Source organism: Mustela putorius, unplaced genomic scaffold (genome assembly GCF_011764305.1).
Source record: "Mustela putorius furo isolate JIRA1106 unplaced genomic scaffold, ASM1176430v1.1 tig00000196_pilon_pilon_pilon, whole genome shotgun sequence".
Classification (NCBI taxonomy): domain Eukaryota; kingdom Metazoa; phylum Chordata; class Mammalia; order Carnivora; family Mustelidae; genus Mustela; species Mustela putorius.
The window spans coordinates 823,758-851,664 of record NW_025421310.1 but is presented as its reverse complement, the minus strand read 5'-3'; the positions used below and the strand labels follow the sequence as shown (position 1 = coordinate 851,664).

At 51.4% G+C, this 27,907-nt stretch overlaps 2 protein-coding genes across 8 annotated transcripts; one reads left to right on the top strand and one right to left on the bottom strand.

The window, feature by feature from the left end:
• The first annotated feature begins 429 nt into the window (after positions 1–429).
• LRFN1 (leucine rich repeat and fibronectin type III domain containing 1) lies at positions 430–12,399 on the top strand. Of its 7 annotated transcripts, none has more exons than XM_045076799.1 (5): positions 430–544; positions 3,072–3,189; positions 5,554–5,608; positions 5,995–7,437; positions 10,604–12,399. In XM_045076799.1, the coding sequence occupies exons 4-5, from the start codon at positions 6,032–6,034 to the stop codon at positions 11,508–11,510; spliced, it is 2,313 nt and encodes a 770-aa protein (XP_044932734.1). In that variant the 5' UTR covers positions 430–544; positions 3,072–3,189; positions 5,554–5,608; positions 5,995–6,031; the 3' UTR covers positions 11,511–12,399. The 7 variants fall into 7 exon arrangements, with proteins under 7 accessions (XP_044932734.1, XP_044932736.1, XP_044932735.1 ...); XM_045076800.1 differs by lacking the exon at positions 430–544 and adding an exon at positions 598–846 and having other exon boundaries at positions 3,072–3,104; XM_013047711.2 differs by lacking the exon at positions 430–544 and adding an exon at positions 598–846.
• Positions 12,400–18,761: 6,362 nt separating this feature from the next.
• On the bottom strand, positions 18,762–20,885 carry LOC101674696 (interferon lambda-1). Its single transcript, XM_013047611.2, has 5 exons — positions 20,699–20,885; positions 20,401–20,472; positions 19,316–19,459; positions 19,127–19,210; positions 18,762–19,035 (listed from the first exon to the last, which is right to left on the bottom strand). Exons 1-5 carry the CDS (start codon positions 20,873–20,875, stop codon positions 18,937–18,939), a joined length of 576 nt encoding a protein of 191 aa, XP_012903065.2. The 5' UTR covers positions 20,876–20,885; the 3' UTR covers positions 18,762–18,936.
• Between the last annotated feature and the right edge of the window lie 7,022 nt (positions 20,886–27,907).

Here is a 27,907-nt window from a genome sequence, read left to right as displayed (position 1 = left end):
GGCAGAGTCTGAGGTCACCAAGGAGAGTAGGACATGGTTTGTGGGTTCCTGGGTGGCTGTAGAACATGGTTTGGATCCTCAGAAGAGGTAAGGCATGGTTTGAGGTTCCCCTGGGTATTGGGACATGATCCCAGGTCTCAGCTGCGAGATCCGAGTCCCCATGCCAGTTGGGGCGTGGTCTGGGGGGGGGTCTCGGGGGAAGCCGGCAGGGCTGGAGGTGGGGCTGGGGAGGGGTCGGGGGCGGGCCGGTGGCTCCGCAGTGGAAAGGGGTCTGCCGCGCGTCCCCGGGCGGGGGTCTGGGCGGTGCGGCCGCCCCGCCCGCCCCTCCGGTCGGCGCCCCCTCCCCCCTTGCGGCGGTGGTGGCGGCTGGGCTCTGGCGGCGGGCGGCGCGGAGGGCGGAGCTCGGCGGCGGCTCAGGAGGGAGGGCGGGAGGCGGGAGGGAGGCGGCCCCGCGGCACCGCGCCCCCTCCCCCGGCCCTCCCCCCACCATGGCGCGGAGCGAGGCGGCGGCGGCGGGGCCGGGCCCTGGGCCCCCCCGGGCTGGGTGAGCGCGGCCCGCAGCGGCCCGGGAGGCGGCGGGCGGGGGCGCCGATGGGAGCGCGGGTGTGAGCGTGCGAGCGTGAGTGTGTGTCCGCGGCGCTGCGGCGGGCCCGGCGTGCGCTCGCGCGGCCCTGTGTGTGCCCGGCGCCGGCGTGTGCGGCGCCCTGCTTGTGTGGCCATCCGGGTGTGTGCGGGGTGTCGAGCCGAGGTGCTGTGTCCGGCCGCGCGCGTGTCCCCCTGAGTGGCTGCCCCTCTGGCTGTGTGTCTGGGGGGCTGTCGCGCGTCCATCGGAGGGGCTGTGTGCAGGTGTGTGTGCGTGGGCTGTGTGCCCAGGTGTGGGTACCCCCCGCCTACCCCCCCCCCCCCGCGAGTGTGCGCGGGGCTGGCTGCGTTGGGTGTTTGGGTCCAGGTTGGATGTCCATCCTAGGGTTTGTGTAGCCGGGTGTGCCCGTTTGGGTGTCCATTTGTGTTGTGTGTGTGTGTGTGTATGTGTGTCTGCGGGTTGCATGTCTCTGAGGGTGTGTGTCTGTGCGTCCCCCTCAGGTTCCCGGCTAGGGGCTGGGGCTCGTTCCTTGTGGGTCCAGGCCTCTGTGTGGGTTGGGGGAGGGGAGTTTGCCACTTCCTCGGTCCATGTCAACTGGGGGGTCCTCAGCGGTCCTTGGGGGAGACGGCCATGTCTTCCCCTTCCTGGTGCCTGGGAGGTGGGGGGGGGGATGGGCGGCCGGTAGGTGGACAGATGGAGGGATGAGAGGCTGAGGGATGGACAGATGGGCTGGAGGGGAGGGGCACAGACCCGGCCCTTCCCTACCCACCCCACCCCAATCCCCCCACCCGCCAGATCTCCGCAGATACGGCCTGCCTGAGTTGCCGGCATACAGATGGCCAGGCCGGGGGGGATCTTTGGGCGGCTGGAGGGAGGATTGCCTTGCAGCGGGGCTCTAGGACTCAGCCCCCCAACCCTTTGAGACTCCACCTGCTGAACTCTGACCTCAGGCCCTGGCAGGTGCCTTGGTTGGGGGTGGGGGAGGATGTGCTGGGAGGGAAGGATGTTAGGATTTCTTTGAGCTGGGATGTAGGTGGGGCGGGGGTACCCCAGGGCTGGGAGGGATGCGTGTTCATGACTGTGTGTGTGAATGTATGCCTATCTGTTGACTATGCCACTGTGGTTCAATATTTTATGTGCATTTTGGAAGTGTGTAATGTCCCTCCCAGGGCTGTTGTGTGAGTATGTGTCTGTCATGAGTGAACATCTCAGAATGTGTGTGCAAGGTGGATCTTTTTGTGCCTGTGGGCTTGATTGAGTATCAGTTTTTGTGTTGCCTGTGTGTGCTTGTAGTTCTGTGTATGTGTGAGGTGTGTATCTGCTGGTGTGTGCATTTGTGCATCTGGCGGTGTGGGGATGGAGCAGTTTTGTGACCATGCACCTTGGGGATATGTGAAGTTGTGTTAGTGTTTAGGAGTGTGTCTGGGCATTTAAGAGCCTGCACCTGTGTGTCACCTGTATGTGCAAGTGAGTATATGTTGTATGTATGGGCCCCTGTGTGTTGGCAAATGTGCACATGTGTGTCTGTTATAGAAGCATGAATCTGGTTGTCTGCAAGGGGGCACACAGGTTTCTCTGCTGTGTGTGTCTGTGGGTATGTATGAATGTGCAAAGGAAAGTCAGTGCTGTACATGCGTGCTTGTGTGCGGGTGTGTCCACCTGGAGGGTGTGTGTCTGTGCTGTGAGTCCATTTATGTGTCAGTGTTGGTCTTTGGGGATTGGGGTTGTATCTGTTCATACGTGCAGGGCAATCTGTATGCACGTGCTTGTCTCCCTGGCACGGGGCTGACCTTACTTCTTGGCCCAGTGAGACTCGAGCCTGTGTGGCCTGACCTGTGGTATGCTGGGGTCCTTCGTGGAGGTGGGCGTCCAAGGACACAAGTGTGTCCACATGCCGGGCCAAGAGCCCACGGAGAGTGGGGGCACACATCTGGCTGGTGTGTTCCTGGAAATCCAGATGTGGAGACTTGGACTGTGGGTCCATGTGGGTTTTGGTGTGTCCGCAACATGTTGGTATGGCAATGGTATGATGGCGAGGATGGGGGCCTCTGGTTCTTTCCTACAAAGTTGGTGGACTGGGATGTGAACTCTGTAACACGCTGGGATCCTGAAATCCTGGATCTACAAGAGAAGGTGACTGGGAGGCCAGTTCCTGGATCTTGAGGAAGGAAGAAACCTAGACTCTGGAGTTTGAAGAAGGAAGAGACAGGGGTTGCAGATGCCAGGTCTTGAGGGAGGAGGGGGCTGGGTTCTCTGGCCTGGTGAGCCCATAGAGAACAAAGGGTTAAAGTCCTGGACTCCTGGGTTTGGAGGGTGAACAGTCCTGAGGCCCAGACTCCCTGGGTCCGTCTGAGATCGTGTAGAGTCTGCAGCAGGAGGGCGGAGAGAATGATCACCCCAGAGATTTCCTTGGCCAGGATGGTCTCTGAGGCAGGTCTTCAGAGAGGAGCCCGAAGGATGCTAATAGGATCATTTTGTTCCTTTGCAGGTACCGGCCCAGGCCCTGACTCCCTGCAGAGAGGTGAGTGGGGTCCTCCAGGCTGGGGAGAGAGATGTGGAGTGATTGGGCCTGCTCTGAGCCAGCTGGAGGCCTGAAGCCCTGCCTGGTATGGATTTCAGGGCAGGGTACGGCAGTGTCCAAGGGGTGGGGGTGAGGGTGACAACAAGGTCAGGAGCATCGTGTTTGGGTCAGGGCTCATGGTAGAGCCTGGACACGGGTGGTAGGTGGGGATTTTAGGCCTGGAGGCATCCCCTCTCTGGATGGGTAAGGTGGTGGGGACAGGGAAGTCTCCTGGTGATATGGGAAAAGGGCACAGAGAGTTTCACAACATGAAGTGATCCCCTGCATTTGGAGAGCGGCATGGACATGGTTTACCATTTGTGTGTGTGCGTGTGTGCAGGTGGGAAGATCTCCTGGTCACCTGACCTGGTGGTGGCTGAGAGAGAGCCAGAGAAAAATGATATGTTAATAATTATTAGTAGTAATAGTAATAATATTTAGTAATAATAGTAAAAATATTTAGTAATAATTACTAATAGTAATAATAATATGATGATGATGACAATGATGATGATGGCTGCTAATATTTATACAGGGTTTACTCTGTCAGGAACTGTCCTAAACATGTTACACTGTATTATCTCTGAATACTTAAAATAACCCCATGAGGTAGCTGCTCCCATTATCCCCCATTTTATAGATGAGCACACTGAGGCACAAAGAGAGGCAGTCACTCGATTAAAGTCACGCTGCTGGGGCCTGGGGTATGAGCCGCAGCAGTCAGGTCCCGGTTCTTCCTTGTGATGCCGCACTGCCTCTCAATAAACGTTAGCTATTTCCATTGCTGTTATTATTCCTTTCACTTGAGTCCCACCCCAGCTGTGGGAGGCAAAACCGTGTACTTGTGCTTCACAGACTGGGGTTCTGAGCCTTAGAGACCCCGCAGACGAGCAGGTGAAGAGCCGGGCCTCCGAACTCGGGAGCTCTGCCTGGCAGGCCAGGGTTTTCTATCTGAGACCGATCAGTCTCCCGGGCACAGAGCACAAGACCAATTAATGGGGGGCACTCAGAGACTCGGTGGGATGCCCCAACTCTGCCCCTCGTCCTCTGTGCATCCCAGGCACTGGCTCTCCGTCTCTATCTCTTTCTGCCTCCCTCTTGGTCTCTAACGATAGTGTCTTCAGATTGCCCCCTGCCTGTTCTGGCTCGCTCTCCCCTCTTCATCTTTTGATCTCAGTGCCCTTCTCTGTGTCTTCTTCTCTGTTCTTCAGTCTCTCTTGGCTTCAGACTGGCTCCTTGCCTCTGTACCTTTCTTTCAGATTCTTTCTTGTTTCCTTTCCTTTTATTTATTTATTTACATACTTGCTTATTTACTTATTTATCTATGTGAGCTCCTGGCACAATGTGGGGCTCGAACTAACCACGCTAAGATCTAGAGTCATATGCTCTGCCCGCCAGGCATGCCTCAAGTTCTCTTTTTGCCCCTTTCTCTCTCTCTCTGTTCTTGCCAGTCCACACCCCCCCCCAACTTGTCTCCCTGTCTCTTCACCTCTCTCTCTCTCTCTGACTGTCTTGGTCCCCTCACTACAGCCTGGAAGACCTAGGGCCACAGCAGGCTGCAGCCCCAAACTGCAGATTCCTAGGAGGTGGGCTGGCAGGGACTGGGTGCAGGGTGGGGTGAAAGCAGTTTCAGGGACGCCCCCTTCCCATCCTTTCCTCTTCACCCCCCACCCACCCCTTGTTGTGATGGGAGTTGACACGTCGTGGGCTGCAGGCACCGCAGGGAAATCCCTGCCGGAAGGTTTTGCCTGGAGCAGAGGCATAGCGTGAGTGTGTGAGAGTGTGGGCATGTATGGGGCCTTGTAAGTGCCCGCTTATGTGAGCATGAAAGCCTGCCTGCTGCCTGGGAGCTCACCAGGGCCCAGGATGAAACCTGGCTCAGAGAAGAACTTCCCAAGGCTGAGCCAGAAGACATGTGTTTTTCTCAGCCCCTCCTACCTTCAGATTCCCTCTGCCACTCCCAAGGGGGGATATGTTTTGGGGGGGGGGCTTACCCTTAACATTCACTGAATATTTACTATGTGACAGACCCTGTGCTCAGTGGCTCCCACTGAATGAGCTCACAGAACCATTCCAACAACCCAGGGAAGATGGTACGAACATCGTCCCATTTTGCAAATCAGGAAATTATGGCCTAGGTTAGGGGAAACATTCATTTGGGATCACCAAGCGAGCAAGTGGGGGAGCCAGAACGTGAAGTCTGGTCTGTATGATTTCAGAGCACTTACTTTTAATGATGGTGCACACTTCTACGCCCGGCACATAGCGGGCACTCCATGGTCATGGTGATAATAATCACCAACATGAGTTGAACAGATTTCATGGGCCAGGTGTGGTTCTAAGTACATAATGCTCATTAACCCATTTAATCCTCACAGAGGTAAGGCCTGTTCTTATCTCCATTTTACAGATGAAGAAACCGAGATTCAGAGAGGTTCAGACACTTGCCCGAGGTCACACAGCTAGTAAGTGTCAGAGCTGGAATTTGAACCCAGGGGCTTTGGCTTTGAAATTCATGACCTTAAACCCTAGTCAGCCATGAGTTTTCCGAATATTAAGTGGGTACTGGAAGGCCCAGGCTTAGTCAGGTGTTACCCCGCTGGTTGGGAAATCATAAGAAGTCTGGGCCTTCTGGAGGAGAGTCAGATTTGGGATTGGGACACTCAGGGGTGGGGTAGTGAAGTTTATCAACCAGCGTGGAAATATTGTCCATTAACGATGAAACGCATGGCCGCTGATGAGCAGTCCTGCCACTGTTCTGCCGCGGGTATCGGGAAGGGAGGGACACAGTGGTTGGCCAGGCTGGTGGTCAAGCCCTGTGCCTGCGTAATCCTGTCCCCTTCCCTCGCAGGTCTCACGCCCCACTGCTCCCGCCTTCCCCCTGCACCATGGCTCCGGGCCCCTTCACCTCGGCGCTCCTCTCGCCGCCGCCTGCTGCCCTGCCCTTTCTGCTGCTGCTCTGGGCTGGGGCATCCCGTGGTCAGCCCTGCCCCGGCCGCTGCATCTGCCAGAACGTGGCGCCCACGCTGACCATGCTGTGCGCCAAGACTGGCCTGCTCTTCGTGCCGCCGGCCATCGACCGGCGCGTGGTGGAGCTGCGGCTCACGGACAACTTCATTGCGGCTGTCCGCCGCAGGGACTTCGCCAACATGACCAGCCTGGTGCACCTCACCCTGTCCCGCAACACCATCGGCCAAGTGGCCGCTGGCGCCTTCGCCGACCTCCGCGCCCTCCGCGCCCTGCACCTGGACAGCAACCGCCTGGCGGAGGTGCGCGGGGACCAGCTCCGCGGCCTGGGCAACCTCCGCCACCTGATCCTTGGCAACAACCAGATCCGCCGGGTGGAGTCTGCTGCCTTTGATGCCTTCCTCTCCACCGTGGAGGACCTGGATCTGTCCTACAACAACCTCGAGGCCCTGCCGTGGGAGGCTGTGGGCCAGATGGTGAACCTGAACACCCTTACGCTGGACCACAATCTCATCGACCACATCGCTGAAGGGACCTTCGTGCAGCTGCACAAACTGGTTCGCCTGGACATGACCTCCAACCGCCTCCATAAACTGCCCCCCGATGGCCTCTTCCTGCGGTCCCAGGGTGCGGGGCCGAAGCCGCCCACGCCGCTCACGGTCAGCTTTGGCGGCAACCCGCTGCACTGCAATTGCGAGCTGCTCTGGCTGCGGCGGCTAACCCGGGAAGACGACCTGGAGACATGCGCCACTCCCGAGCACCTCACCGACCGCTACTTCTGGTCCATCCCAGAAGAGGAGTTCCTGTGCGAACCGCCGCTCATCACGCGGCAGGCGGGGGGACGGGCCCTGGTGGTGGAGGGCCAGGCGGTCAGCCTGCGGTGCCGCGCCGTGGGGGACCCCGAACCCGTGGTGCACTGGGTCGCGCCCGACGGGCGGCTGCTGGGGAACTCAAGCCGGACCCGGGTGCGGGGGGACGGGACGCTGGATGTAACCATCACCACCTTACGGGACAGTGGCACCTTCACCTGCATTGCCTCCAATGCCGCCGGGGAAGCCACGGCACCTGTGGAGGTGTGCGTGGTGCCCCTGCCTCTGATGGCGCCCCCGCCGGCAGCCCCGCCACCTCTCACCGAGCCTGGCTCTTCCGACATAGCGACACCCGGCCGCCCTGGTGCCAACGAGTCAGCTGCTGAGCGCCGGCTCGTGGCGGCGGAGCTGACCTCGAACTCGGTGCTCATCCGCTGGCCCGCCCAGAGGCCTGTACCCGGAATCCGCATGTACCAGGTCCAGTACAACAGCTCCGTGGATGACTCCCTGGTCTACAGGTGGGTGCTGCAGTCCCAGGACGCCCCGCCCACTGACTCCCGGGGCCCTCCCCTTCATCTTCGCAGCCCCTTGGCCTTCTTGCTCAGCCTCGGTTCTCTAGATGGCTGTGCGGAGTTGTCCTGGGCTCTCATTTGCCCTGTCCCCTCCTCTTTCTACTTCTGTCTCATGATCTCTTTCTGCTTTTCAGGCATTTAGTAAATCTTCATTGAGACCCCACACAAGCCAGACGTTAATATGCCCAGCACAGTTCCTACTCTCTGGGGTTCCTGGTCTACATCACTGCTGGCCAAAGGTGTCTGGCCATTTACCTTGTCAGTTAAACATTTTGGAACATGAACTATATTCGCACACTTACATATGTATAGTTACATTTATATTTACAGATTACATACCAGTGTTACTGTATCAACCCACTGGGTACATTACAGAACAGAAAAGGAAAAGTATGAGAAAAATAAATAAATGCTCCTTTGATCTTACCCACTTCGTTGCGAAGTGGTGATAATGCCCCCTCCCATTTTATAAACACCCATGTTATTTCCACCATCCACTAGGCTAGAAGCCCTTGCTCTGGTGTAGACAGGTCTGTTCGGTATAGACAGACATTAAAAGGTTACTTTCTCCTATCATCTCTGTTATTCTCTTGCTTTTGCCTCTATCTGCCTGTACCCTCTCTCCCTCCGGCTCTTTTAAGGCACTGAGCCCTTGCTCTGCACTAGGCCCTGTGCCACCTCATTCAATCTAACCAGCTCTGCTGTGAAACAGTGATGATCCCCCCTCCCATTTTATAGATAGGGAAATTGAGACTCAGTGGGAGGAAATCACTTGATCAAGGTCACAGAGGAAAGTGGCAGAGCCAGGATTCCAGGCCTTACCCTTCTAACTGCTAATCTTGCCCTTTTGACATTGAACAGACATTTAGTGAGCACCTGCTGTTTGCCAGGCAGGGATTAGGGGAGAAGGAGAATACATTTCTGTAAATGACTCTTGGTTTCTGTGACTCTCCACCTCTCTTTTTCTCTCTTTCATTATTTAACCCTTGGCCACTGTGTGTGGGGGTGTGGGGAGTATCCTCAGACACTGCATGTACACAGATGTTGGTGGCCCTCTGTCCCCAGCAGGGCAACAAACCCCTGGTCTCTTCCTTTCCCCTTAAGGCCACAGTTCCAGTCCCCTGTCCCCCCATTGCAGATCCCTGCACTCCGGTGCTGTAGGGGTTAACCTCCTCACTGCTGCCATGGGCGGAGGTGACGACCAACCAGAAACCTGATCTGCTGCCTGCTCAGGTCTTGCGGCCAATTAGAGACACACCAGCTGAGGCTTTCTTAAGGAGCCAGCCTCTGTCCTTGAAAAGTGGGGAGTCCCTAGCAACTGGCTACTTTGGGGGAAGGAGCAAGAGGTATCCAAGCCTCTTGGGAAGGGGAGAGGAGAGGATGAGGAAGACATACAGCTAGGGGTCCGAGGTTGGATGGGGTGGGGGCAGTGTGTGAAATGGCAGGAAGGGGGGTCCACCGGAAATGTAGGTAGGCCTTTTGGGGGGAGGCTTATTTGAAATCTTCTGGTTGAAGGGTGGCCCTTGGTGGTAACAGAGCTAAGGTGGGCTTCAGGACCAGAGCTGGCCTGGTCAGAGGGAATGTGAAGTTTCCCAGAGAGAAGAGGCCCATGGAGATGGGGGTGTGGCCTCTCTCAGGAGACAGGGCTCCTGCAGCATGATCCCAGGCAGAGGAGGCCCCAGTCCTTGTCTCTGGAGACCCACTAAGAGTTTTGGAGGTGGGGAAGGCTTGTGAGATTGAGTCCTGGGCATGCAAATTCATGTGGACATGGCAGTCCTGGCTTAGCCAACAGCCCAGAAGGGACGTGCCAAATAGAAGAGGGTCAAGGCCTAGTGGGAACGGTCTTACAGATGTGGAAGAGTGCAGTTGGCAATAAAGTGTGAGCCACAGCAAGGGTTACTAGCCAACACAGGGTGGGATGTGAGCTAATCATGATGAAGTTATTGGGTGCCAGGTGTTAGGTGTGTTAACTTATTCACACATCACACTATCTTTATGATGATCTTAATATCTCCATTCTGGGGAAGCAAGGCACAGAGGGTTTAAGAAACTTGCCTAAGGTCACAGTGCTAGCAAGTGGCAGAGAGACTCAAACACAGGCTCCGAGACATTGTCAGCATAATGGCTCCTTTACAATGATCCTCATTGGAGGGCAGGGGCCGATAGCAAGAATGGGGCATGTTGCTTGGTTACATTTGACCCAATTACGGATGAAATTTATCTGGGTGGGGGGCATGATTTCATGACCTCTGGTGGTATGGGGCAGAGTGTGCACACAGAGTGACTGATTGCAGGACATGCAGAGTGGGCATGGCCCTAGGCACAGTAGGGAAACCATCCCTAGGAGGCCTTGGGAGTGTGGCTTGGAAGCCACTGCTCAATCAAAAGGGGAGTGGCTTATAGATGGCCCCTTAGTGGATGGGAATAGGTACTTGAGGGGTTTGGGAGTTGTCCCAGAAGACAGACACAGCTTGATGTATCTACCCAGAAGTGGGACATGCAGGTGAGGGCCGTGGCCTCTGAGTTTCCCCAGAAAGGATGGGAATACATAGAAAAGAGAAACTGGAAGAGCATCCATTGTCCCAATTGAAGTAAGACAGAGTGGGTGAGCTGACCTCAGCATCCGCTTGAGTGAGGATGGGACATACAGGAAACGAGATGAGGCCTGTTGTATGGGGGCCCTTAAAGGGTGGAAATATGTAGACCTTAAATGGCAGTTGTCCCAATGAAAGTGAGACACTGCCAGGTGGCATGTTCCTTGAGGGCAGGCCTTAAAAGCTGTAGCACCCCCTCCCTTGCCGAGGGTGGGGGGTGGTGGTGGTAGTGGTGTGTGTGTCAGGATATGCAGATGAGGGAGCAGGAATGGCAGATACTACCTAATAGGTGACAAAACACCACAGGAGTGGGTCTGAGGGCAGGGCACGCAGAGGAGGGCCATGGCCCGCAGCAGGGGTCCTGACAGGATGGGAATTTGTCGCTTGAATGGCTGCTACTATCCCATAGAGGGTGAAATACCAGTAGGGACACATGGTTTGGTCTCCCCTGGTCACCACGGGTGGGGCATGAAAACGAAGTGATGCTAACCCAGTGCTGATGCCCTCCTGTCCTGCAGGATGATCCCATCCACCAGCCAGACCTTCCTGGTGAATGATCTGGCAGCGGGTCGCGCCTATGATCTGTGCGTGCTGGCTGTCTATGACGATGGGGCCACAGCACTGCCGGCCACTCGAGTGGTGGGCTGCGTGCAGTTTACTACCGCTGGGGATCCTGCACCCTGCCGCCCACTGAGGGCCCATTTCTTGGGCGGTACCATGATCATCGCCATCGGGGGCGTCATCGTCGCATCGGTCCTCGTCTTCATCGTTCTGCTCATGATCCGCTATAAGGTCTATGGCGACGGGGATGGCCGCCGTGTCAAGGGTACCTCCAGGTCGCCGCCGCGGGTCAGCCACGTTTGCTCACAGACCAACGGTGCAGGTGCATCGCAGGCCGCGCCCCCGCCGGCGCAAGACCGTTACGAGGCGCTGCGGGAGGTGGCGTCCCCAGCTGCTGCCGCAGTGGCGGTCGAGGCCAAGGCCACCGCAGCTGAGACGGCTACCGCGGAGCCAGAGACCGTCCTTGGACGCTCCCTGGGCGGCTCGGCCACCTCGCTGTGCCTACTGCCGTCTGAGGAAACCTCTGGGGAGGAGTGTCGGGCAGCGGCGGGCCCTCAGAGGAGCCGTTCTGGGGCCCTGGGGCCGCCAGCTTCGGCGCCTCCCACTCTAGCTCTGGTTCCTGGGGGGGCCCCGGCTCGGCCGAGGCCGCAGCAGCGCTATTCGTTCGATGGGGACTACGGGGCACTCTTCCAGAGCCACAGTTACCCGCGCCGCGCCCGGCGGACAAAGCGCCACCGGTCCACGCCACACCTGGACGGGGCCGGAGGGGGCGCGGCCGGGGAGGACGGAGACTTGGGGCTGGGCTCCGCCAGGGCACGCCTGGCCTTTACCAGCACCGAGTGGATGCTGGAGAGTACCGTGTGAGCGACGGGCGGGCGCCGGGACACCTGGGTGCCGCGGACTAACTAACGCCCAGCCGCACGGACGCTGGGGCAGGACTCTGGGAGAAAGCACGGCGCCTAGTCGTCGGACTAGAGGCGGAGACTTGCCCTTCTTGTCCTCGGAGTTGGGGGGGCGGGGCTCCCTCGTCTGCGGCTCTTGGTCATGCCCCCCGGGCCCGAGGGGGTTAGGGGGCGGGCAGCCGGGCCCCCCTCCTCCACGGACTCCTCGCCCCCATCCTGCCCCTCCCCCCGCGCGCTCCCGGACCTCGCTGGAGCCGGTGCCTTACACAGCGAAGCGCGGGGAGGGGCAGGGCCCCCCGACACTGCAGCACTGAGACACGAGCCCCCTCCCCCCGCCCGGGACCCGGGGCAGGGGCGAGGGGCCCATTTCTTGTATCTGGCTGGACTAGATCCTATTCTGTCCCGCGGCGGCCTCCAAAGCCCCCACCCCCACCCCATTCACTTCCCTGGTCCCGTCGGGTCTGGCTTGGGGTCCCGCTTTCTCTGTCCCCTTCGTCTCTGTCCTGCCCCCTGTCGTCTTTGTCTTACGTGTCTGCCCTTCCCTATTTGTGTCCCCTTTCTCTGTCCCTTCCCTATTTGTGTCCCCTTTCTCTGTCCCGTCGTCTCTTCTCCCTCCACCCTCCCATTTCTTGTCCAGTTGTTTCCCTATCTCTCCCGATTACCTCTTCCCCTGCACATTCTCCCGGGCAGGTCCCACTGGAAGGACCAGACTCTCCCCTATTCCTTCCTCTTTTCCCAAATAAATCCCCACATGAACAAAGTCCAAAACCAAATTCCCCTCCCTGCCGGAGCCGGGACCCTCCGCCGCAGCAGAATTAAACTTTTTTCTGTGTCTGAGGCCGCTCTGCTGACCTCTGTGTGTGTCTGTGTGTCTTGGTGTGTGTATGTGGGTGTGTGTGTGTGTGACCTGGATTACAGCATGAGGACTCAAGTGAGACTGAAGAAGGGATGGCTAGTTGGGACCCGGGAGACTCGGGATAGTCTCCTGTCCCCTGAGAGACTTAGAGGTGGGGAATAATAAAAATAATACTAGCTAACATTTAGTGAGTGCCTACTATGTGCCAAGCCCTCATTTAACCCTCTAAACCCTAGATATCAGTGCTATTATCCCATTTTGCAGATGAGGAAATTGAGGCCCAGGAAAGTTAAGACTCTTGCCCGAGGTCACCGAACCAGCACAGAAAGTAGCAAAACTGGGATTTAAAAAGGCAGGCAGCCTGACTTCTGATTCTGTATTCTTAACCACAGAATTGTGCTGAATAGCTGTTGGATATCCATTCCACATTGCGCTCAGCACAGCTCCTCTGAGGTGGGTCAGCTAATTGAAGTAGGTATGTTTGGTCCCATTTAACAGTCAGGAATCTGAACCAAGGAGAAATGAAAGTCACTTGCCTAAGGCCCCCAAATGAAGAAATAGGGGAGCTGGCAGGTTCCCCTCTTTCTGTCACTCACTGCTGCACTGTATTGCCTCTGGTGTCTGTCTGGAAGCTAAGGAATGGCCCCAAAGACCTTAGCTGAGCATAGATATCCAAAGTCAGCCTTGGGGAGGGGATGAGGGAAAATGATCATTGGCCGGGGTCTGGAATCTGAGGGGTCCTGTGTGCAGGAATCTGCTGGGAACACAAAGGATGGTGTGGGGAGAAGAGTTTCTCAGGTGAGGCTGAGGGCTGTGGCTGGGGAAGGAACGTAGGTTGATGGTCTGGTGGGATGCCCCAGCCCTTGGGGAGGGGGAGGCCCGCAGTGGAAACTGCTTCCCAATCCTGGAGAAGGAGGAGGAAGGCTTCTTGCCAGCCAGGGGCCCCCTGAGGCCTGGGGAGGAGGAGAGGAAGACAGAAATAGAAACAGAGCAGGAGGGAGGGGGATGGATCTGGGCAGACAGGGTGGGAGGCAGCAAGGACAGAAGCACCAGCGACTCACAGGCCATGAGGCTCCCTCACCCAGTGGCCCAGCCACACATCCATCTCCATCATCACGACTCCTGGATACTGAGGGCTTCCCACACGCCAGGCACTGTGCTCACGAACCCTCCCTGATGCAAGTAGAGAGTATGCAACCCAGAGCCCAGCAAAATGGAGTTACTCAGTAAACGTGATTGCATTTATACACTGCAGCAGATCTGTGTAGCGTGTGCAATCACTTTTCTAGAGCAGGAATCTGAAGTTGAGAGGTTAAGGAGTTTGCCCAAGATCATACAGCCACAAAATGGCAGAGCTACGATTGGAAATTTTATTGTCTCCTAATCCTGCACACCCAACCATCTGACTATATTGTCTCCGATTCGCCCAATAAAGCTTTTTTGAGCCTGTACTGTGTACTGGGCCCTGTGCAGGGGATACAACAGTGAAAAAAATAACCAAATAAAACAAACCCCTCCCCCATGGAGCCTATATTCTAGGCATGGGGATGAGAGTAAACAAGCACATAAATGATGTGTCTGGGGGTAAATAAATGCCATGGAAAGAATGAGAACGGGAAGGGACGGGGACTGACCAGGAGGCCTACTTTAGATTGGGGGCTCAAGGAGTATGATGCTGGAGCTGAAGAAATCCCTTGTAGAAAGAGCCAGGATAAAGCATTCCAGGCAAAGTGAATAGCACATGCAAAGGCCCTGAGGAAAGAGTGTCCTTAGTGTTTTAGAGGTAGTATGTCTGGACTGGAGCGAGTGAGAGAGCGGGAGGGGAGGAGGTGGAGAGGCAAGCAGGGAACAGATTCTGCAGAGCCTTGTGGGCTGGGGTCAAGAGTCCAGATTTTATTCCCCGAGCTATGAGAAGCCAGTGGAGGGTTTTCTGTAGAAGTGATATATGATGTCTGATTTTCATGGAGACCCCGGCTGTGGGGTGGGATGTGTGTGTGTCTTCAAAACAGAACCAGAAACTGCCATCTACCCGACATGTTTGGGACCCACATGGTCTCTAGTTCAGTTCTTTGGATAACACTCCACCCTCCTTCCTTCACCTGTAACTCCTTCATTTGGTAGAGAGTTATCAGTCAATGCCAAAGCCGTGCTGTTTTTCAAAATTGAGAGATCTAAACCCAAGAAACAGGTACACTAGGTGAGAGAGGGCATAGTATCATCCAAGGGAAATGTCTGAGTAGCTCTTCTGTGCCTGCCCTGGGCTGGTCACTGAATACCCGGGAGTGACCAAGACAGACTCGGTCCCTGCCCTCCCAGAGCTGAGGGCGATCACAGCCCTACTGCTGTAGGAAGAACAGGAGCCTGGGAGCCCAGCAGAGCTCTCTGACCCTGCCCCAAAGTTCAGGGACATGAATTAGTCAGTCTTTAGGTAGCAAATGACAGGAATGCAGCTTCCCTGGATTAGAACTAAAAAGTGGGCATTGTTATCTCATAAATCTGGGGAGCAGACTGTCAAGGGTAAAGCTACAAGGAACTTTGCCTTAGAGACTGAAAGTCAGACCCAGTTTCACCCAGACACTTTATTCACTCATTTCTCTTCTCTGTTTCTCTCAGCTCAGATTCATCCTTTTCAACAACATGTGGGGAAAATGGCCATTTATTTACAGACACAGATTTAATGCTTCTAGCACCATAGCCCCAAAGGTAAAATGGCAAAATCTCCTCCAATCCTAAAGGAGGGGGGGGTGGACAAGGGCGGGCTCTGATTGGCCTGACTGGAGTCACATGACATTCTTGCTCTGCCTGTAGTATCCAATGTAATGCTTTGATTGGCCAGGTGGGGGTCAGGTGTCTGGGTTGTATGTTCTGGGGGAGGGGAGGTTACTAAAATAATATGAGGTTGAACCAAATAAAATCGCCAGTTTTATAGGTTAGAAATGGCAGAACATTGGCAATTTCATTTGATTGACCCTAGATAGTCACCAGAAAAGTAGGATGGGAAAGTTTTTAGACATATGAAAGCAGTAAGAACCCCAGTACACCATGCAGAAGGTGCATGGTTTTGAGGGAGAAGGTGGTATTAGCTAAGACATAAGGGATGAATGGGAACAGACCAGGTGAAGACTTCATGGTGGCAGGAGAGTGATAGGACATGTCTCAGGCACAGGGAACAGCGGATACAGAGGCTGTTGTGCGTGGGGACAAGGGAGGGCTTGCCACCGTGCTCTGGAGATGAAGTGCTCTGACTGATCTAACCTGAGTCACGTGGTCAACTAAATGAAAGAATAGGAAAATGGGAGTTAGTCCCCAAAGGAAAATTGAAGAGCTTTACCAGGAGAAATGAATACTGACCAGGCCAAACCAAAATATATCCAGATCAAAATTTTTTGTTAGGCCTTGGCATCTCCAAGAAGGGATTTGTGACTGTAATTCTGGCATGCCTATTGAAAAGGGTCAAATGCCAGAATTCAGATATGTCCTATATGATTCAAATGTTTATTAGCAAATATATATATATATATATTTTTTTTTTTTTAGATTTTTTTTTTTTTTGACAGAGAGAGATCACAAGTAGACAGAGAGGCAGGCAGAGAGAGAGAGAGAGGGAAGCAGGCTCCCCGCTGAGCAGAGAGCCTGATGTGGGCCTCGATCCCAGGACCCTGAGATCATGACCTGAGCCGAAGGCAGCTGCTTAACCCACTGAGCCACCCGAGCTTATGTTAGCAAATATATATATTTGATAACATAAGCTCTACACCCAACATGGGGCTTGAACTCAAGACCCTGAGATCAAGAGTCGCATGCATGCTGTACCAACTAAGCCAGCCAAGCACCCCATATTAGCAAATATTAATTGACTACCTTCTCTAGGCTTTATGCTGGGTATACAGAGATCAATTTGTGAGGATACCTCTGGCTGCAATTAACATGACTTAAGACATTTATCTCATTTATTTTTTTTTAAGATTTTACTTATTTATTTGACAGATAGCACAAGTAGGCAGAGAGACAGGCAGAGAGAGAGAGGAGAAAGCAGGCTCCCCGCCTAGCAGAGAGCCCGATGCGGGGCTCAATCCCAGGACCCTGGGATCATGACCTGAGCAGAAAGCAGAGGCCTTAACCCACTGTGCTACCCAGGAGCCCTGTTTATCTCATTTAATAAGAAGCCTGGAGTTAGGAGTTTTGGGGTTTTGGTGCAATGCCTCACTGATGTCACCAAGGACCCAATTTCCTACTCTTTAGTTCTACCTTCCTTAGAAGAATAGCTTCATACGCTTGGCTCATTGCCTCCTGGCCACAAAATGGCCACCACAGCTCCAGAGCTCACATCCTCATACTAGTGAAGTATGCAGGAACGAAGGGAACACATGGAAGAGTTTTCTTTGCATCAAGGAAAAAAATTCTAAAATAAGAGTAAGAGCAATAAATACATATGTGGGGCTTAACCTGTGCCAAGAACTGTTTTAAATTCCTTACATATGTTAATGAATTTAAGAAGCCCTTCAGTTGGATGGCCATCCCAAACTGCAAGGCAATCCCGAAAACAGGTGTCAGGCAAAGGGAAAGAAATTCATGCCATGGGCTGAGCAACTTATATCTTCCTTGCCACTGATTGCTTTAGGCTTAAGCATGTGACTAAATTCTGGCCAATGAGACAAGCATGCACATCCAATAGGGAGTTTCTCTGGAAGGTTTTCTTTAATTAAAAAAAAAATGTTTTTTAAAATATTTTATTTATTGGGGCACCTGGGTGTCTCAGTTGGTTAAGCATCTGCCTCCCGCTCAGGTCATGATCTCAGGGTCCTGGGATTGAGCCCCACGTTGGGGGGGGGCTGCTCAGCAGGGAGTCTGCTGTTCCCTCTCCCTTTGTCCCTCCCCCCCACCCATGAACTCTCTCAAATAAATACACTTGATCTTAGCCAAAAGGCCGAGAAGCGATATCTCTCAAATAAATAAATTAAACCTTTTACTTTTTTATTTTAGGTGCCACAGTTTTCCTTGCTTTTAAGAACTGTGGAAAAGGGGCGCCTTGGTGGATCAGTCAGTTAAGTGTCCGACTCTTTTTTTTTTTTTTAGATTTTATTTATTTATTTGACAGAGAGAGAGAGATCACAAGTAGGCAGAGAGGCAGGCATAGAGAGAGGGGGAAGCAGGCTCCCTGCTGAGCAGAAAGCCTAATGTGGGGCTTGATCCCAGGACCCTGAGATCATGATCTGAACTGAAGGCAGATGCTTAACGACTGAGCCACCCAGGTGCCCCAGGTGTCTGACCCAGGTTCAGCTCACGTTGTGATCTTGGAGGTTGTTTGAGTGAGCTCCACATCAGGTTCCCCGCTCAGCCAGGAGTCTGCTTCTCTCCTCTCTCTGCCCCTCCCCCCACTCATGATCTCTCCCTCCCCCCTTCCAAAATAAATAAATAAATAAACCTTAAAAAACAAAAACCTATGGAAGGCGAGTTAGGGCCCCAGACATCGTGGAGCAGAGGCAAGCTATCCACATTGAGCCTTGTCCAAATTTACGACCCACAGAATTTATGAGTAGGATCAAATGGTTGTCATTTTACTCCATTAAGTTTGAGGTGATTGGTTGTGACAGCCAGAGCTGTGGCTGCCACCTTGAGACCATGAGGTAGCCAGAGTAAGAATCAGCCAACAGATGGGGCACCTGGGTGGCTCAGTGGGTTAAAGCCTTTGCCTCAGGTCATGATCCCAGGGTCCTGGGATCGAATTCCACATCAGGCTTTCCACTCAGTGGGGAGCCTGCTTCCCCCTCTCTCTCTGCCTGCCTCTCTGCCTACTTGTGGTTTCCGTCTGTCAAATAAATGAGTAAAAAATCTTAAAAAAAAAAAAAGAATCAGTCAACAGAAATGGAAAGAATTTGGTTCTCAAAAACATTGCTAAATAATGAATTAACCCATCCTAGACCAGTCCTATGAGCTGACTTTTTGTTATGTGTGATAATAAACTCAATTTTGCTTTCCCCACTTGAGTTGGGTTTCTTATACTCATTACAGGATAAACCGTCTTGATTAGACCTCTCTGTGTCCTAGGTACCCATGGAACAGAGAGATATCCAGTTCACAGACGGGACAGACAGAGAGACATATAAACGTGTGTTACATGTTCACAGAACGGCGTACATGTGGGCGTGAACTTGCTATTAGGCACCTACAGTCAGACCCAGGTTCAGGCAGACACTCACTTACATGCATACATGCACATGGTCACGGAAATCAGGCACACATAAATATACACAGCCGGTTACACATTTTACCTCCACCTCCCAGACACCCACACTCAGTCGCAGACTCACAATTCTACACGTACCCAAGGACTCACTTATCACAGAAGGTTCCAATTCCTTCCTGTTTACTTGTGCATATTGTATAAAAGTAGAAAAACAAGCATTTCTTTTGGGTCAGCACTCTGGTTTCATAAATAAAGGGGGAGAGGAAATAACTTAAGGCAGGGCTGGGGCTTAGTGTATCACTTAAGGTCTGGGGTCTCAGATGGGCTGGGGGTGGGTCCAGGTCCTCAGACACACAGGTCTCCACTGGCGACACATTCCAGGTCCTTTTTGAGGAGGCGGAAGAGGTTGAACAGGACAGAGGCCTCGAGGCAGCCTTGTGACTCCTGAGAAAGGAGACATATTTGCCATTTCCCAGGTGTCCGCCTCCTCCCTCACTCAGGGCCTGGGCATCCATCCCCCTCTTGAGTCACTCACCTTCTTTGAGGCTTCATGAAGCCGGTGCAGCCAGTGGTGGAGGCGGCCCTGGGGATGGGGGCCTACTGTGGGCTGAGCCTTGACCTGTGGGCAGAGGAGGGTGGTGTATGAGGTGGGGCCTGGGGCAGAGGGGTGATGTCCCCTATGCCCAGACTCCACAGAGAGGACCCAGGTGCCCCGAGCACTCACACAGGCCTGGAGCTCAGAGTGGATGTGGCGCAGAGTGTGAAGGGGCTGGTCCAGGATGCTCCCCTGGGACCTATCAGCCATGGTCTCCAGGACCTTTAGGGTCAAGGTCAGCTCAGCCTCCAAGGCCACGGGGCGCTCCCACACCTGAGGAGAGGTGAGAAAGAACAGACAAGGTGGAAAGGTAAGGAAGCGGAGGCAAGAAGACCCAGTTATGTGGGGGCAGGTCAGGAGTGCAGGGAAAGAGGGCAGGTGATAGGTGACAGAGGATGGGGATAGGTGATGGGTCAGGTAAGAAGGAGGCAGGGGAAGGGAACACATGCAGAAGGATGCAGATGAAGGATAGAGGTGCGGCAGAAACCTAAGGGAAGATACAGGAGAAAGACTGAGGTGGGACAAGTGAAATGTGGCTCATGGGGGTCACAGAAGTTCGGAGAGATGGGAAGGGGATGGGTGAACAGAGACAGGTTAGGGAAGCAAGGGGAGGGGGTGCTGCTGGCTGCACAGGTGACCAAGGTGAAGGAAGGAGGCGCAGACTCTGGGAAAAGGCAGTGGAAGAAAGACGATGGGGGACACAAGGGAGAATCAGTGGTGGGGAGGTCAGGTGAGAGGGGCAGAGGGAATCGGCATTGAAACTAGACAGTGACAAGCTGGCCAGGGCAAGGGGCTTGGGTGGGAGTTAGAACCTGGGGAGAGAAGGGAGAAATGAGAAGGAATTAGGTAAGAGTGATGGGGACAGGTGAAAGAGGGATGTGGGGAGAGGCAAAGAGGTGATAGAAAGGAACTTAAGAGTCTATAGCCATACCACCGTGAACACACCCAATCTTGTCTGATCTCGGAAGCTAAGCAGGGTGGGGCCTGGTTAGTACTTGGATGGGAAAGGGACCCAAGGGAGGGATAGGGTCAAGGTAGCAGTTGAGGAAGGATGGGGGGTGGGGGGGTGGCAGGGCTGTGGGGGGGTGGCACAGGACAGGCGAGGGGAGACCAGACAGAGGGGAGGACAGGTGAGATAAAGGAGGCAAGGAGCCACTTAAAGAATGAGGGAGAGGGGCCAGGTGAGGGCAAGTATGGCCTCACTTCCAACTCACCTGCAGCTGTCTCAGGTCCCGGTTTCTAGGGAAGAGGCGGGAGCTGCAACTCCAGTTTTTTAGTGAATTTCCCTAGAGAGTAAGAGCAGAGGTTTAGCCCACAGTAGGAAGGCTGGAGGCTAGCTCATAGCAGCAAGGATGGAGGCTGACCTCGAAGGAGGGCTTGAGTTTAATGCACAGCAGAAAGGACAGAGGCTAGCCCATTGCAGGAGGATATAGAGGTTAGCCCACTGTAGCCAGGAGGCACTGGGGCCAAAGCAAGAGGAGTAGAGGTTAATCCATAATCATAGGGACTCACCAAAGCATCCTTGGCCATCTTGAAGGCCTCCAGCTCCCGTGGTGACAGAGATTTGAACCTGCCAATGTCACAGCCCTTCCAGGTTGTGGTGGGCTTAGAAGTGGGGACGGGGCCAGCTGTGGCCATGCTCAGCCCTGCAGTTACCAGCAGCAGGACCCACACCATGGCCATGGTCATATCGCAACTGCTTCCCTGACTGCATGGCTCCGTTTTTTAGGCAGGTTAAGCGCGCAGTCCTGGCTGATGTGTGTAAAGCGAAAATGCAAATGGAAATTGTGATTTTCACAATGACTTGAAAGGCGGGAGTGGGTGGGGCCAGGTACAGAGTCAGGTGTGCCGCTTTCTGACAGCTCATGGGAGGAGAATGAGGCACAAAAAAAGTCAGCTGCAGGAGAAAGGGAGCAGGGGGTGACAGTCTTTTCTGGAAGCTGCAAGGTGAGCTCACAGGTTTGGGTGGGGCCAGATGAGCCCAGAAAGGAAGGAAAGAGAAACTGAAATTCAATCCCAGGATGAAGCCTAAGGAGTTCCTGACCTAATTTAGGAGTTCCTGGAATTTTGGGAATCCACCGATTGAGGCCAAGGCAGGTCACAGCAGGGCAGGGACTGGGGCAGAGCATGAGTGGTGAGGCTGCAGGGATGCAAGAGAGGGAGCTTCCCCCATCGGTTTGAGCTAGTTCTGGGAACTCATTTTATGCTCTGAACATTCCTGTGAGTTGTTACTTTTAGGCTTGTTCCCATTTCACCAGCTAGAAAATGGAGGCACGGGAAGGAAAAATGACTTTAAGGTCCCACAGCTGGCTAATGGCAGAGCTGGGGTTTGAACGGAGTCTCATGTGCTTACCCCCTGCTCTATGTACACCCAGAGAAGAAGGTGAGAACCTGTGGGAGTCATAGCCAGCCAGTTCTCCTGTCTCTCCCTCTGGGTAGCAGGAAAGGGTAGAGAGCTCCTCATTCGCTGAGGGTAAGAGAACTTGCTGGGGAATGGAGGGGCTGCTTGGAGAGAAGGCAGTGAGGAGGGCTTCCAGAAGGCAGATGGAGTCTGGTTGCTTTGTTATCATCACCCCCCACGGTAATAATAATTGTGTAGCAGGTAGGGAATTGCTTTGATGTGTGGGCACTTTATGTTTTTCATTCCCTTATTTTTTTTTTTCTTGGCCTTTAGGTGCAGAGAGTTATTAATCATCCTCTTCAGATCATAACACAGAATTGCAATTGGCCCATGAAAGATTCTCTAGGGTTTTCCCCCCACTTCCTGTACCCGATCTTCACTCCCACCCCCCCACCCACAGGCACCCACTTTAAGGCACTTGATATATAGCTGGGAAGATGTGTCTTTATCATTTGTGATTTTGTGTGTGTATATGTACTTCCCAATCTGCATAAATGGGATTGTGCTATAAATTTCATTCTATCTCTTCCCATTTTTTTTTTTAAACTTATGTTCTGGAGATCTCTGGTGGCATACACCAGGTTCTCCTAACTGCTGCATTGTAGCCCATGGTGTGCCCACAGCACATTCACTTATCTACTCCCCCAGTGATGGGCACTTAGGTAGTCTTCCGGCTCCCTATCACTCGAAGGCTTGTACACATCCCCTCCATGGGAGGTCTTCTAGGACATGCCATAGCACCCGCCACCATATCACCTCAGCTCATTTTTTTCACTCACTTGTAGCTCTGGTGGGCAGTTCATGAACACCCTGACACCTTCCCACATCATATGCCTGTATCTTTCTTCTCCATCTGAGGTCTTTTTCCCGTCTGCCTGCCGAACAGACTGGAGCGCCTGGATTACTTCCCCGGGGCAATCTTTCACCCAGAGAGGGGTGGGAGCCAGCGAATAAATACTATTTCTTCTCTTTTCCTCAGTGGGTTGATTCAAAGCCGTGTTCTGCATGACTCCTTGAGTCCTTAGAGGGTCCCTGCCTGGTGGGCATGAGCCCTAGTGGCTCACAGCAGTTGCCCTTCAGGGGCTGGGATGAGGGTGGGGAAGAAAGGTGGCGGGGGTGTGAACTTCAAGGAGGCACTCCCTCTCAGGTTCAGGCAGGTGCCCTGGTGCCTCACTTGCCTCAGTGAGGTCTAGACTCTGTGCCATTTTTGGATTTTTTTCTCCTCTGGTCCTAATTTCTCTGCTCACCTGTGTTTCTTGGGGATACCTCCCAAATAAACCACCTGTCCCTTGGCTCAGGGCACGCTTTTGGTAGACCCAAATTAAGATATATATTCAGAGTGGATTTCTGGGGCACAGAGTAAACCTGAACTTCTATTGTCTAGTTAGCACTATACTGTAGAACTTTCTGCAAGGTTGGAAGGGTTCTATGTCCATACTGTCCAGTACAGTAACCACTAGCCACATGGAGCTATCCAGTGCTTAAAATTTAGCTAGTGCAATAGAGAAATTGAATTTTCAGATTTTCCCATTTTTGTTTATTAATCAATCAAAAGGTTTATTTATTTATTTATTTATTTGAGAGAGTGTGTGCATGTGAGCACGGGGAGGGGCAGGCGGAGAGGGAGAAAGAATCTCAAGCCAACTGGAGGACGGACCCCAAGACAGGGCTCCATCCCACAACCTGGAGGTGTTGTCCCCAGCCCAAATCAATAGTCTGATGCCCAACTGATTGAGACAACCAGGTACTCCTCATTTTTCTTTAATTGAAATTTAATTGGTGTATGTGGCTGATGGCTACCATAACAGGCAGTGCAGTCCTAAATAATTCATCCACTGGTTTCCCAAATAGTTGCAACCACTTCCCTCGCTCTGGAAGTGCTCCAAAGTTCTAGTTTTCCGGCAATCATGGCACCTCCGCAACACCTGGCTCTGATGTAGATGATGAGGCTTGTGGACCTTGACTATAAGTCTGCTGCAAAATAGATGAGAATTCCAAGGTTGTAGGAAGAGCGAATTCTGCATGTGGTAAGAATGTAAATACTTCGTAGCTGGAAGGAAGGTTGTGATAGCTTTAAAACATGTCTTCAAAGACTTTGAAGTGATTCTGTGCCCTTCCCTTGGATCTGGGCTGGCCTTAGTAGCTTGTGTGTAACCAGAGGTGCTGTATGACCTCTGAGGCTAAGTCAGAAAAGGGAGGCTTAGTTGGTTCTCTTGAGACTCTCACTAGGGGGAAGGGTAGCTGCCATGTGAGAAGGATGGCCACCATTCTCCCATCCTCACTAGCCATCAACTGTCAGCCACGTGAATGAGCCATCTCAGACATCCAGCCCAGCTCTCCATTCCCCCAAACTGTGGTTGGGGTCCTGTCACCATTAATCCCCATCCCACCAAGAGCCTCAAATCCATTTTACTCCATTGCTCACATACCTCTAGGGCCCAGAGCATAAAATAATTATATATGCACACATATATTCATACATAGACAATCTCCCCTTCTATATACAAGTAGATCTCTCTGTCTCTTATCTTTCTCTCTCTTCTTACAATAACTGTACAACAAATTATCCAAAACTACAAAAATTGTGATTCAGCCACTGTGCAAGGTGACTGGTACTGGGGATGTGCAAACAGAGCTCTGATTATTGCCTTGGCAGTAACACTTTTAAAATGGAATTATAGTTGCATAATATCCTAAACATCCAGGGTATAATAGAAAATAATTCATTATACTCAATATTTCAAGAATCAAGAAAATCTTAAATAGAATGGGAAAAGCCAATAAGTTGATGCCAACACCAAGATGACACAGATACTGGAATTATCTGACAAGAATTTTAAAGGAACTTGTAAAAATGCTTCAAGGAGCACTCATGAACCCTCTTGAAACAAATTAAAACATATAGAGTCTCAGGGGCAACTGGGTGGCTCATTTGGTTAAGCATCCAACTCTTGATTTTGGCTCAGGTCATGATCTCAGGGTTGTGAGATCAAGCCCCTTGTCAGGCTCCATGCTGGGCTGAGCATGGAGCCAGCTTAAGAGTTTTTCTCTCTCTCTTTCTCCCTCTGCCCCTCCCCCCTCAAAATATATATCATTTCAGAAAGAATTAGAAAACATAGAGGACCAGATGAAGAACTTAGAACTGAAAATACAGTAAATGAAATAAAATTCACTGGAATAAACTCATTCTTCTCCATGGAAGAATGGAGATGAGAGAGGAAAGAGTTGGTGATCTTGATAATAGGCCAATAGAAATTATCCACTCTGGGGAGCCTGCCTGGCTCAGCTGGTTAAGTGGCTGCCTTTAGCTCAGGTCATGATTTCAGGGTTGTGAGATCCAGCCCTGAACTAGGGCTGCCTGCTCAGTGGGGAGTCTGCTTGAGACGCTCTCTTCCTCTGCCCCTCCCCCACTCGTGCTCTTTCTCTCTCACTCTCAAATAAATAAATATCTTAAAAAAGAAAAGAAAAATTACCCAGTCTGAATAACAGAGAGTAAACAGATTGAAGTCTACACGAAGAGAAGTAGATTTTTTTTTTTTTTTGGTCTCTATTGAGACGAAAGGAGCTTCAGGGACTTTGAGGACAATGACAAAAGATGTAATATTCATATTACTGAAGTTCCAGGAGAAAGGCAGAAAGAAACTTTGATGTGAAAAAAATATTTGAAGAAATAATGGCCGAAATACTGGATACCTGGTAAATTACCCTTAGGTAGTCTACAGATTCAAGAAGCTGAGTAAATCCCAAATAGGATAAAGTGAAGAAAGCCATATCCAGGCACATCGTAATCAAGCTTCTGAAACCTAAGGACAAAGAATCTTAGCATTAACTGGCGTTCTGCCGCAGGAGCCAGAGAGGAGCAGCAGCCCCAACTGCGCGCTGCCCTACGGCAGGGGCCGCAACAACGGTCGCAAGGTGAGTAAGAACATGAGCAAGCCGAGGCGCGGCCATCGCTGCGGGCGCACCACGAAGCACACCATGTTCGAGCAGGACGTGATTGGAGAGATGAGCGGCTTTGCCCTTTATGCCTGACGTGCCATAGAGCTGTGCAAGGTCTCCAAGGACAAGCCTGTATTAAGTCCATCAAGAAAAGGGTGGAGACACACATCTATGCCAAGAGAAAGAGAGGAGCTGAACAATGTCCCAGGAGTCACAAGGAAAGCAATAGTCAAGAAGGACTGAACCCCTCCCCTCTGTATATAATAAAGCCTTCTTGGAATTTGAGAAAGAGGGGAGGAAAGGAAGGAAGGAAGGAAGAAGGAAGGAAAGAAAAAGAAAAAAAAGAAAGAAAGAGGAAAGGAAGAAAAGAAAGAGAAGAAGGAAGGAAAGAAAGAGAAAGAAAAAAGAAAGAGAAAGAAAGAGAGGAAGAAGAAAAGAGAAAGAAAAGAAGGAAGAAAGAAAGAAGAAGAGAAAAAAGAAAGAAAAGAAAGAGAAAAAGAAGAAAGAAAAGAAGAAGAAAGAAGAAGAGAAAGAGAAAGGAAGAAGAAAGAAAAGAGAAGAAGAAAGAAGAGAGAAGAGAAAGAAAAGAAAAGAAAGAAGAAAAGAAGAAGAAAGAAGAAGAAAAAGAAGAGAAGAAAGAAAGAAAGAAAGAAGAAGAAAAAAGAAAAAAGAAAAAGAAAGAAGAAAGAAAGAGAAAGAGAAAAAGAGAAAAGAAAAGAAAAGAAAGAAAGAAGAAGAGAGAAAGAAGAAAGAAAGAAAAGAAAAAGAAAGAAAAGAAAGAAAAGGAAAAAGAAAAGAAAGAGAAAGAAAAAAAAAGAAAGAAAAGAAAAGGAAAGACAAGAAAGAAGAAAGAAAGAAAGAAAGAAAGAAAGAGAAGAAAGAAAGAAAAAAGAGAAGAAAGAAAGAAAGAAGAAGAAAGAAAGAAAGGAAGAAAGAGAGAGAAGAAATAAAAGAAAGAGAAGAAAGAAAAGAAAGAAAGAAAGAAAGAAGAGAAAGAGAAGAAGAGAGAAGAAAGAAAGAAGAAGAGAAAAGAAAAGAGAAAAGGAAGGAAGGAAGGAAAAAGAAAGAAAGAAAGAAAGAAAGAAAGGAAAGAAAGAAGGAAGGAAGAAAAAAGAAAGAGAAAAAGGGATGCCTGGGTGGCTCAATTGTTAAGCATCTGCCTTTGGCTCAGATCATGATCCCAGCGTCCTGGGATTGAGCCCCATATTGAGCCCCATATTGGGCTCTTTGTTCAGTGGTGAGCCTGCTTCTCCCTCTCCAGCTCCCCCGTGCTTGTGTTCCCTCTCTCGCTATCTCTCTCTGTCATAAATAAATAAAATCTTATAAAAAGGAAGAAAGAAATCAAAGAGAAATGACAAATTACATTTTATAGGGGAACAATAATTTGACTGACAGCAGATTTCTCTTCAGAATCCATGGAGGCCAGGAGAAAGTGGCACATTTTTTCAAATCCTGAAAGAAAAGAACTGTCAACCCAGACTTCTTTATCCAGTGAAAATACTCTTCAGGAAAGAAAGTGAAATAAAGACATTTTTAAGTGAAGAAAACTGAGAAAACTTGTTATCTGAAGACATGTATTAAAAGAATTACGGACATTCTTTAAACAGAAAGATAATGAAAACCAAAGGAAACCTAGAATATCAGAAACGAAGGCAGGCATATAGAATGGGTAAGTATGTAGGTAAATATAATAGACTGTCTTCCTTGGAAGTTTTAAAAATAATGTTGGATGTTTGAAAGCAAAGTATACTACTGTCTGATATTATTCTCCATGCATTTAAAAAGATAGTTGAGATACTTATGTATTTATAAAGCAGAGAGGGTAAAGGGACCTAAATAGTAATATTTCTGCACTTCATTTGAAGGGTAAAATGTCAATAGTAAAATGCCATGATAAGCTATATTTATATGTATAGTGAAATCCTAGAGCAACGGCTAAAAAAAAAACCCAAAAACCTACACAAAGAAATATATGCAAAATCACTCTTGATAAAGCAAAATGAAACACTAAAAAATGTTCAGGTGATTCACAGGAAGGCAGGAGAAAGCAAAAGAAAAGGAAATAAAATTAAAAAGAAGAGAAAAATGCAATGGCAGACTTCAGTCCTACCATATTAACAATTACATTAAATGTAGAGGGTGCCTGCGTGGCTCAGTTTGTTAAGTGTCTGACTCTTGATTTCAGCTCAGGTCATAACCTCAGGGTCATGAGATCAAGCTCTGTGTCAGGCTCTGTGCTGAGGGTGGAGGCTGTTTGAGTTTCTCTCATACTCTTTCCCTCTGTCTCTCCCCAACCTGCTCATACACACTCTTTCTCAATAAATAAATAAATAAAATCTTTTAAAAATTACATTAAATGTAAATGGTCTATATGTAGGTTA

Excerpts from the sequence above, each read along its gene's own strand:
- LRFN1 (XM_045076799.1), top strand. The coding sequence starts at position 6,032 with ATGGCTCCGGGCCCCTTCACCTCGGCGCTCCTCTCGCCGCCGCCTGCT. Across the intron at positions 7,438-10,603 it reads GATGACTCCCTGGTCTACAG|GATGATCCCATCCACCAGCC; the intron begins GTGGGTGCTGCA and ends CCTGTCCTGCAG.
- LOC101674696 (XM_013047611.2), bottom strand. The coding sequence starts at position 20,875 with ATGACCATGGCCATGGTGTGGGTCCTGCTGCTGGTAACTGCAGGGCTG. Across the intron at positions 20,473-20,698 it reads AGATGGCCAAGGATGCTTTG|GGAAATTCACTAAAAAACTG; the intron begins GTGAGTCCCTAT and ends CTTACTCTCTAG. Across the intron at positions 19,460-20,400 it reads GGGACCTGAGACAGCTGCAG|GTGTGGGAGCGCCCCGTGGC; the intron begins GTGAGTTGGAAG and ends ACCTCTCCTCAG.